At 42.5% G+C, this 10,622-nt stretch overlaps 1 protein-coding gene across 2 annotated transcripts; it reads left to right on the top strand.

Annotated features, from left to right (window-relative positions):
* Positions 1-352: 352 nt before the first annotated feature.
* On the top strand, positions 353-10,517 carry smarcc2 (SWI/SNF related, matrix associated, actin dependent regulator of chromatin, subfamily c, member 2). 2 transcript variants are annotated; one of them, XM_040028802.1, is made up of 26 exons: positions 353-483; positions 1,116-1,235; positions 1,333-1,418; positions 1,546-1,621; positions 2,159-2,251; positions 2,347-2,416; positions 2,503-2,572; positions 2,747-2,822; positions 3,291-3,535; positions 3,659-3,783; positions 3,917-3,970; positions 4,148-4,185; positions 4,274-4,404; positions 4,572-4,643; positions 4,729-4,842; positions 4,931-5,084; positions 5,164-5,280; positions 5,380-5,442; positions 5,557-5,815; positions 6,221-6,382; positions 6,509-6,570; positions 6,686-6,806; positions 6,894-7,057; positions 7,157-7,291; positions 7,416-7,779; positions 8,463-10,517. In XM_040028802.1, the coding sequence occupies exons 1-26, from the start codon at positions 373-375 to the stop codon at positions 8,525-8,527; spliced, it is 3,147 nt and encodes a 1,048-aa protein (XP_039884736.1). In that variant the 5' UTR covers positions 353-372; the 3' UTR covers positions 8,528-10,517. The 2 variants fall into 2 exon arrangements, with proteins under 2 accessions (XP_039884736.1, XP_039884735.1); XM_040028801.1 differs by having other exon boundaries at positions 1,540-1,621.
* Positions 10,518-10,622: the final 105 nt, after the last annotated feature.

Here is a 10,622-nt window from a genome sequence, read left to right as displayed (position 1 = left end):
CACAGAAAGTAGGGAAGTTAACAAGCTTGAGATCTCGCTGTCAGTTTTAGTCTACTTTATTCTCAATTTTACTAAATTACTCATTTTTTTGTACAAATAAAAGAGCAGTTAGTTACCAGATCAGCTCCAGATCACCAAACTGCAATATTAAAGCACTAATAAATCTATCTATCTGTCTGTCTGTGTGTTCTGAGAGGGTAGCATAAACATTTTTATAATAGTATTGTTGAAGGACAAAAAACATTATCTACACCGCTGCGCCCCCTGTTGTACTTTGGTTGTCACTACAGTCTCTGTGCCGTCCGGGAGCTGCAGTTTCGCGCTGTGGTCGCTGGGCGGCAGGCAACTTCGACTAGTTGTCTGCAGGCAAAGATGGCGGTGCGGAAGAAAGACGGCGGCCCGAATGTAAAATATTTCGAAGCGTCTGATACCGTTTCTCAGTTTGATAATGTCCGCGTCTGGCTGGGAAAGAATTACAAAAAGGTACCGACCGCATGTTTTGCTATCCTACAGAGACACCTTCCATTTTTCACGTTGAAATATGGCCACTTACCTATTGGGCAGAGGCAGTGACAAAGAGAGGAGGGAGGGTGCTGCTGAGCGTCCAGCTGTTTGATTCACTCGAGCCGGGATACAAAAGGATGCTGAGCCAACAGCTGCATCAGATGCAGCCACTAACGGCAGCTTCTCTGAGCGCTGTTGTAGTTAAACCGATCTAAAACAAGCACACAGTCTGACCTCAGAGGATGGATTTTTGTTGAAGGGTGACTTTAGCCGGCCAGCCCGCTAGCTAGCTAGTAAGCTAATGGGCTAACGGTGAGGCAGCTCGGATCCAGATGTTGGCTCTGTGGCGCGCCGCGCTGACTGAAGCAATGTCCGGTGTTGAATAACACTGAGCGCTGCGCTGGTGTTTAAACACAATAATCGAATAAAAAAAAACAAAAACACTTTTAGTAAACAGTGATAAAAATGAAAGGTTAGCGATATTTGTGACTCCATCCCCTCCCCGTTTACCAATCCGTGTCGCAGTTTTCACTGAAATGTCCTTCCTTTGAGATATCCGATAAAGGCATCCAGCAGCACAGTTGAGTTTATTTTCATGTGTTTGCGCACAGTACATCCAGGCCGAGCCCCCCACCAACAAATCTCTGTCCAGCCTGGTGGTCCAGCTGCTCCAGTTCCAGGAGGAGGTGTTCGGTCGACATGTCAGTAACCCTCCGCTCACCAAGCTGCCGGTACGTGTCTTAAACATCTGTATATCTGTTACATTCAAAAATAGATACCTAATTTAAACTGCTGTTATTCTGAATGTGTTGAGTTGTATCCCTGCAGATGAAATGCTTCTTGGACTTTAAGTCAGGAGGGGCTCTCTGCCACATCCTGGCTGCAGCCTACAAGTTCAAAAGTGACCAAGGATGGTAAGACTTTCTTTCTAGCTGAGTTTAGGCGTCTGGGCTAGTGGCTGTTAAGTTACGGTGCTCAGTTGGATATTGGCTATGTTGCCGTTTCGTGTGTAACTCCAGTCTAAACTCCTGGTAGGCGCAGGTTTGACTTCCAGAATCCGTCGAGGATGGACCGAAATGTGGAGATGTTCATGACGATTGAGAAGTCCTTAGTGCAGGTGAGTTTTGCAGCAGTGCTTTTATGGTTGTCAATGGATAGTAGAACATTTCAGGCCATATTTTGATTAAATATCTAACAGGAGTAAATTTTTGATGGTTTTTCCTACTGCAGGCATTAAATTTAAATGATAGCAAAGTGAACACCGTGTCCTTTGGTTACGCTCAATTTCAAAAGAGTCTGGGAACCAAGCTGCCTGATCATTACACATAGATGTACTGAAAGACATCCACAGAAATCCTACTTAATCAGTCCTGCAGTTTTCCAAGATCATCTAGATTTCTTCATCTGCTGTGGCATGGTGATTTCTACTTTTAATCAAGTTCATAGGACAAGTACTGGGCAATTAATATTCCAAAGAGGGCACATGAGAAACTGGGACTGTTATGGAAGACTGCACCAATAAACATACAGGAAAACTAATATTGGGCAGAACTGAGTTTAGATTATTGTATTGTTTTGTGATTCTTCTTGATTATTTGAATCAATGCTCGCAAATGTAGTCGTGTAAGTTATGTATCTGCTCCAATTCTTCCAGAACAACTGTCTGACTAGGCCCGTCATCTACCTGAGTCCTGACATAGAGCCAAAGCTGCTGGGGAAACTGAAAGACATCATCAAAAGACATCAGGTGTGTTTTAAAAGGAGCCTTTCAGGCAGATCATTTACTACAGACAGATTTAATTTACATTCAAATGGTTCTACTCATGTATTCTTGTGTTGCAGGGCTCAGTAACCGAAGACAAGGCCTCCAGCTCCCACGTTGTTGTGCCTATTCCTGCCAGTCTGGAGGAAGGTGAGGTTTTGTCTCGGTAGGCATTGTTACAAGTTTTACTGCACGAGTCAGATTTGCGCTAACATCGTCCGATCTTCTTGGTCCAGAGGAGTGGGTTCGTCCTGTGATGAAGAGAGACAAGCAAGTGCTGCTTCACTGGGGATATTTTCCTGACAGGTTTGTTCTGAGCACTGTGCAGCTCACTTTTATCTACTTGTCTTATTTTCTCAATACATCTTTGGTTTTTAGAAGGTTAAGCTGACATTACCTCTCCTGCTGTGGTGTTACATGGCCAAACTTGTGCTTTTCCCACCTAATGCGAGCTTTAACCTCATTCCCTTCACTGTTTAGTTACGATACCTGGATCGCAGCCAGTGAAATTGAGGCTGCGGTAGAAGATCCTCCCTCCCCAGAAAAGCCCAGGAAGGTATTTGTTGTTGCTTTTTTTCTGTCTGTGTCAGTCTGTATGAATTTAAACAGCAGATTTTCTAATACTCCCTGAGTTTAATCAAGTATTTGACCGCTTTATTAATGCTACATGATACTTGCAGTATTTAAATTCAAGGATCTTTTTTTTTATTTGTCCACTGTGCAGCACTTAAATGTTACAGATACATCTGTATGTTTTTGGAAACCTTTTTGATTTCAGCTTGAATTTTAATTTGTCCTTGTTCTTTTCTGCAAAATGAAGTCTTTAATAACAGAGGTTAATATCATGAGTTTCAGTCTTTTATTATAACTTTATTACAACTTTATTATAACTCAGTTTAGGTCTTCCTCCTTCCACCTCCTCCTCTACCATCCTGGTGGTTGACACGATTGCTGAAAATATTTCACTTCTGGGCAGATAATAATTGGTTTATTTATTTATCATTTATTTATTATTTATTTACAGGTCCATGCAAAGTGGATTTTAGATCTGGACCAGTATAACGAGTGGATGAACGAGGAGGACTATGAGGTTGGAGAGGGCTGTCCTAAGAGGAAGAGGATCTCCGCCAAGACCCTGACAGATGAGGTGACCACACCAGACGAGCGGAGGGACAAGAAACCTGGCAGCGCCAAGAAGAGGAAGCGCTCGCCATCACCCTCCCCAACCCCACCACCTCAGGAGAGCAAGAAGAAGAACACCAAAAAAGGGTTTGTTAAGAGTCACGTCCTGATGCATGATGATGTTCTTCGACTCCCTGTTGGAGAAAAAAAACAGAGGGTTATGAAAAATAATGCAATACACATTTGTTCCCTTTGTGTGCGTGTCAACAGACCAACGACCCCGTACACCAAGTCTAAACGGGGTCAGAGGGAGGAGGAACAGGAGGACCTGTCCAAGGATTTGGATGAAGCTTCACCTGTTCCAGCATCTGAAGAGGGAAACCCAGCAAAGACAAGTATACAAGTCTACATATATTTTGAAAACACATCATATATATATATATATACACATTGACATATATAGATATATATAGATATTAATGGGTCCTCTTTTAAAATAATAATTAAGCCAATTCTGTCTTCCTGCAGATAACACCAAGAAGGACTCTGATTCCACCCCAGTTAAAGGAGGGACAGATTTGGGTGAGCTTCACCTACACAATCATATTTAACCACCGCCAACCAGTTTAATAAATGCTTCACCAAAAATGGCAAAGACTCGTTGTGTTCGGCTGTTATTCATCAATAATTTCCAGTAATAAAGCACTGATCAATCTATTGACCCTTTCACGCACGCGTCTCTTTTGTGTGATTTAACAGATGAGCAAGAAGACGAGTCCATGGAAACAACAGGAAAGGTACTTTAACAATTAATAGTACATATGACAAAATCATGGCTGTAATTCTGTGTTGGTGAGCCCAACTGTATGTTTGTATGAACAACAGGAAGAGGAGGAAGGCTCCCCGAGTGTGAAGGGCGAGCCAGTGAAAGGCTCAGACCTCCACGAGGACAACGTGACTGAGCAAACCCATCACATCATCATTCCGAGCTACGCAGCCTGGTTTGACTATAACAGGTAAGAATAAAAATGCTTTTTTCCCATGTGAGAACAGAATGAGGAAAAGAAAAGTGAACTCGTTGAAATGAAAAGCAGCGCCACACGACGTAGTATTAGAACGTTTTAAGGGTCATCCATGAGTGAGGGAAATTTGTGTTGCATACTTGCATCTGTTTTTCTTCCAGTGTTCATGCCATTGAGCGCCGAGCCCTGCCAGAGTTTTTCAATGGGAAGAACAAATCCAAAACGCCTGAGATGTAAGTGTTTGATCAGTGCACAACACAGTGCTCAATCATTTAAATTTGTTTATCTGTCAGATATTTAAAAGCCTCTTTGTTTCAGTTATCTAGCATACAGGAACTTCATGATTGACACCTACAGACTGAATCCTCAGGAGTACCTGACCTCCACTGCCTGCCGTAGGAATCTGGCAGGAGATGTGTGTGCAATCATGAGGTAAGGGGAGGATAGGTGTTTCTAACCAGTTTTTGCAAAATCACTTACTGCCTGCGACGAATACGCCGGACATTTTCTCCCCCCACAGAGTCCACGCATTTCTGGAGCAGTGGGGGTTGATCAACTACCAGGTGGACTCTGAGAGTCGGCCCACACCCATGGGTCCTCCCCCCACCTCGCACTTCCACGTCCTGGCAGACACTCCATCCAGCCTGGTGCCCCTGCAGCCCAAGACATCTCAGGTTTGTATACACACACGCATGGACACGTGCGCACACATCTTCAACGTTGTTTTACATATGTTCCTTTTTGACCCTGTAGACCCCTGCCACCCAGCAGATGATGTCATTCCCTGACAAAGTGAAGGACAAGCCAGCAGATCTGCAAAACTTTGGGCTGCGGACCGACATGTACAGCAAGAAGACAAGCTCTGCAAAGGTACAAGTCCAGGAGGGTGGATAACAGAATGAATAGTTTCTGTTTACTCACCATAATATCGGCGGTTTAATGGTGGTGATGGTGATGTTTTGTGTGCAGAGCAAGAGTGCAGCCAGCTCCATGAGGGAGTGGACAGAGCAAGAAACACTACTACTACTTGAGGTACACTCAGTGTTTTAAACATGATCAGAGAGTGTAAAAGCAGCCACTGTAATACCACACTGGGAAATGTCATCATGGAAAGATGGAGCTAAATGTAGGTTTTACTTCCCTCAGGGTTTGGAAATGTATAAGGACGACTGGAACAAAGTGTCCGAACACGTGGGCAGCCGTACGCAGGATGAGTGTATCCTGCACTTCCTGCGGTTGCCCATTGAAGACCCGTACTTGGAGGACAGCTCTTCTTCCCTGGGCCCACTTGCCTATCAGCCGGTACCTTTCAGCCAAGCAGGAAACCCTGTCATGAGCACCGTGGCCTTCCTCGCCTCTGTAGTCGACCCACGTGTGGCCTCGGCCGCAGCCAAGTCTGCTCTGGGTGAGAAGTAACTCCATTTGAAATTTCCCAACTCTGTAGAAAACAAAAATGGTCTCTTTGTGTTGTTACAGTTTGAGCTAATAGTAAGTGCCTGAATGGGAAAAAGAGGAAGCAACAGGGCACTGAAAACATCAACCAGTAAATAATCCAATAGGATAAAAATTAAGACAGCAAAATACATTTTAATTTTCTACAGTGAGACCATTAAATGTTAAACAACACCTTTCCAACACTTGACCAAATCCTGTATCACTGAAGCTCCAAATGTCTGTACATGCCATTCATAAGACCGCTTTTGTTCAGGCAACGATTTTGTTCATTTTCAATCTACTAGAGGTGACTAATCCATCAGTGTCCTTGTTTTTGCTTCACATCATTAATTGTGATTTATCGCTCCCTGCTCAGAGGAGTTTTCGCGTATGAAGGAGGAGGTTCCAGCTGCACTTGTGGAGGCTCATGTGCGGCGGGTGGAGGAAGCAGCGAGGGTCAGTGGCAGACAGGACCCTCTGTATGGCCTGGAAGGCAGTGGCATCGCAGGGACCGGTCTGGAGGAGGGAGAGAGGCCTGGTAGGATAAATGCACACAGCATAAATTTTGGAACGCTGCACTACAAAGAAAATTAAAAATAATGATTGTAAAAGTTGAGTAGTCAGAAAAAGCGCATTGAAAGGTTGTGGCTTGCCTTCTCTACAGATGAAAGCAGTGATGAAAGCAAGAGTGACAACCAGTCTAATGAGGAGAAACGAGAGGCCAAGGTATGATGAGAATTCACTGTAACATAATAGAATGTCATATTATAAACATATACATATATTATCTCTGCTGTAAAAGTTCTGTGGATCATATTGTGCTGTTTACTTTGCCACACAGGAGACTAAAGATGGAGCGAATGAGGAAGAGGAAAAGCAGGCAGAGAATGGGAAGAAGGAAGAAGAAAGAGGAAGAGAACCTGAAGGAGAGAGGGAGGCAGACAAAACAGAGTCTGAGATGGGTACAAAAGGGTTTTGTCTTCATAAGACGTTGCAGACATAAAGGTTTTGGTCAACAGTGAAAAACATTAAACTTTTGTTTCTCATAGGTGATGGGGAGAAGGAGAAGGATGGAAAAGAGGGAACAGAGGAGGGACAGAGGGAAGGGGAGAGTGAAGGAGAAAGGAAAGCTAAGGTGGAGCGTGATGTGGGAGAGGGGAACCTGGCCACTGCTGCTGCCTCCGCTCTAGCAGCTGCTGCTGTCAAGGCCAAGGTAAAATTAATTGAGTCAAGGTCTTAACTTGTCGTATCTTCAATCTTCAGCTTTTTTTGTTTTTATTTTCTCTAATCTTCTTCTTCTTTCTCCTCACAGCATTTGGCTGCAGTGGAAGAGAGGAAGATCAAATCTCTGGTGGCTCTGCTGGTGGAAACTCAAATGAAGAAGCTTGAGATTAAACTGCGACACTTTGAGGAGCTGGAAACCATCATGGACAGAGAGCGGGAGGCTGTGAGTGGGGAATTTAAGGATATGTAGCATTAAAATAAGAAAATTCTTAAGTTACATTCAATGCAGTGCGTATAGTATGCTGTTTTCCTAAATCATAGACATGTCTGTCTGTCTCTGTGAGCAGTTGGAGTACCAGCGGCAGCAACTGCTGGCTGACCGTCAGTCCTTCCACATGGAGCAGCTGAAATACGCTGAGATGAGGGCTCGCCAGCAGCACTTCCAGCAGATTCAGCACCAGCAACATAGCCAGGCAGGGGGCCCTCACTCCACTCAGGCCACCGCGGCCCCGGCACCTCAAGCCCTGACCGCAAATCAGCAAGCTCCCAGCACACCAGCGCCACAGCCAGCCCCCAGCCCAGCACCACCAGCCGCTTCAGCCCCAGCTCCCGAGTCCCAGCCACCACCAAGCGCTCACACCTCGCCACCTTGTCCCCCGGGTCAGACCCCAGCTGCTCACTCCAGCTCCAACACTACATCTGTACTCCATGGTGAGGTAGCAGCTTTAATAGTAGTTGATACATTTACGTTTGCTGTCAGTTCCTCGTACACCGTAGTTGTAATATTTATTTATAATTATTACATTCATTAGTTGTGGACATGTTCACAGACATGTTTATTCTTGAAGCAAACTCAATAATATGAATGTGTGTGAAATACATGAAATTGTGCAGTGGTGCAGTAACGACAGTTAAAAGCTGCAAGTTTATCTTATCTTTGTCAACAAGTTATTAACTAAGACCAAAAAGCTGAAACGGAGTTCACTCATTAAAACAGGACTTCTCACTGTCTTGATTGTGAGATACTGTTGGCATGATGCAAATGATCAAACAATACCAAACATTTCATGCCAACATGACTTGGGACGGCTTATAATGTTCTGAAACCTAGCTTTCAAACAACACTCGTCTCAGTCTTGAGTTATTTCTGAATTGAAGAATCTAAGGTTGACACGGAGAAGATCAATCATTCTTTTATTTCACAAGTACACATCAGTGTTATAGTATTGTTTGGACTACAACTCTAGTATTATAATATATCATGATTATATCATAGATTATAATATATTATGCATAATTCACATTTTGTGAATATAAATGACTAAATTTAATAAATTAATGATACTATGTTACAAATCGTACGTAACATTTTTCTCCTGTTTGTCCCCTCACAGAGCCCACCGCCCCTCTCCCCGGAGAGACACTCCACCCCTCAGCTCCGGTCCCTCCTCCACAGTGAGAAAAAGCAAATTTCCTGAGAATCTGAATGACTCTGACCACTTTGAATCCTGCCTGTATTATCTAAAATGAAGAAGTCATCAACCGAAGGAAGAGAACTCATTTTACATTTTCTATTTCTTTTTTTGTTTGCTTGTGTGTTTTCAAGAGGACAATTGATTTGAGAAAGAAAAAAAAACACCAATATCAATCCACCTTTGACTCTCTGTTAGAAAAGAAGTCCTTTTTCAAATTGAACCGACTAATGAAGAAAATAGATTTTCATCCTGCGTGTTCGACTGCGTCTCACTTTGGAATTTTAAGCTTGACACCAGGAGATCTGGTAAGCTTAGATGGTCTTATCAACATGCTGGCACTCAGTGAGAAGAAGAGAAAAGACTCATCTCATGTTTTCAGTGTTTTGGAAATTGTTGCATTTATTTTCCTGCAACAGTTTGTCACAGCTAGTGAAGTCTCGTACTTCCTACGCTCTCTAGCGTCCCCCTCCCCTCTCGTACTGTAGGTACTAATTAAAATATATGTAAGACAAAAGCACTTTTAATATGTTTCTGTAGGTCGCATTGAAAGACTTGAAGCAACCATGAAATTGAACTTGAGCACTTATATGATCTCTTTCTTGTCTTAAATACAGTTTTGGAAAGCTAATTGGGAAAATGATTTTTTTCTCTGTTTTCAATTGTGTCATGTTTCTAAAACCCGTATAAAGTCTGAAAGGAATGAAGATGTTTCTAATCAAAAGATGCCACACTGAAATTTAACGCAGAGTGGATGCAGTTTGGGAAAAGTGTACTGTAAACTGGATTTTCTGTTACAAACACCTCTCTTGTTACTCTAATGATAATATGGGAAGTATTTGAAAGTAATGACAACCTGAGGTCTTGAAAAGGCCTCTTTTTGTTATAGGAGGTTACTCCCTCCCACATTTCAACAGCACTTAGAGAAAAACGTGACCGTGGCGCTTTGTGTTTTGCAAGTGCAAATGAACTTGAAGCATCCAGGCTGTGGTTTTTGTGAGGAATGTAATTCTGTTTGAAAAGAAAGTCTGGGATTAATACCGTTAGCGACCACGCACACGTTTATTTGGATTTGGACTTTGTGTAAACTGCTAAGCCAAAATGTTTTTTCTAATCATGTTTATCATACATTTATTCAGTGAGGTTCATTGTGGTTTCTTGGTGAGTGAGGAGGATGTTTTTAAGCAGCTTGGTGCATTTCGCTTTAAAGATGTAAGAAATGCTGACGCTGTAAAAACACAAGGGAGCACCTTAAACAGCTGACAATGGAGAATCGTGTCCTTAATATCTGCAACAATATCCTCACTTTGTATCCTATACATTTATATATTTTTTACTCTTTTTTGCCATCTTCTTTCTTTGATATGTCAACATTGTAACTGTATATTACCTTTGTAACTGATATTTACCCTCTCCATAGTTGTGTGTGATTTGGACAGGACTGCCGGATCTGTCTGAGATGTGACTGTGAGCATGTGTGTATGTGAACGCATGCCATTAGGATCTGTAAACCATGTTACCGTTCAGTTTTATTTTGTTTTGTTTTTTTACAATTTTTTCCAGTGCCATCTGTTGTTTGAAGAATCTACGAGAAGAAACACGTGTTGTTCTGCACATCATGTCAGTATCATGAAATATAATCCAGTCAGATGGTGAAACTTTACAGTCGATGTCCGTCAAGCCAGTATTGCAGTCCTCACCACAGTTGTGAGCATAAATGGACTTCTTTTATCTGTGTTATTATTACATTGTGTGGATTTTGTGATATGAAATAAGTGTCCGTTCAGTTTCTATATGTTTTTCACTATGCCGAAGGTAGCAGCAGTTCCATTGATTATTATACAGTAGAAAAGTTTCCTCTGTAAATCATCACATTAGTGCTGACAGTTATTCTGGCAGTTTGTATTAAAAAAAAAAAAATGTCAAAACTGGTTTTAATTACAAAATGTTTGGGGAAAAATAAAGATGTGAAGAGGAGACATTGTTCAGAGTGGTTTGTTGACTTACTAACTTAAAGTATCTGATGACGAACGACTGCACAGCATTTCCTGGTGGACCTCGAGGAGGCATCGCCTGGCTGAT

This window comes from Simochromis diagramma, unplaced genomic scaffold, assembly GCF_900408965.1.
Source record: "Simochromis diagramma unplaced genomic scaffold, fSimDia1.1 OVJJ01000483.1, whole genome shotgun sequence".
Taxonomy (NCBI): domain Eukaryota; kingdom Metazoa; phylum Chordata; class Actinopteri; order Cichliformes; family Cichlidae; genus Simochromis; species Simochromis diagramma.
The sequence above is the reverse complement of the archived record's forward strand: the minus strand, read 5'-3'. Positions and strand labels throughout refer to the sequence as shown.

Excerpts from the sequence above, each read along its gene's own strand:
- smarcc2 (XM_040028801.1), top strand. The coding sequence starts at position 373 with ATGGCGGTGCGGAAGAAAGACGGCGGCCCGAATGTAAAATATTTCGAA. Across the intron at positions 2,417-2,502 it reads TCCTGCCAGTCTGGAGGAAG|AGGAGTGGGTTCGTCCTGTG; the intron begins GTGAGGTTTTGT and ends TTCTTGGTCCAG. Across the intron at positions 5,443-5,556 it reads AAACACTACTACTACTTGAG|GGTTTGGAAATGTATAAGGA; the intron begins GTACACTCAGTG and ends TACTTCCCTCAG.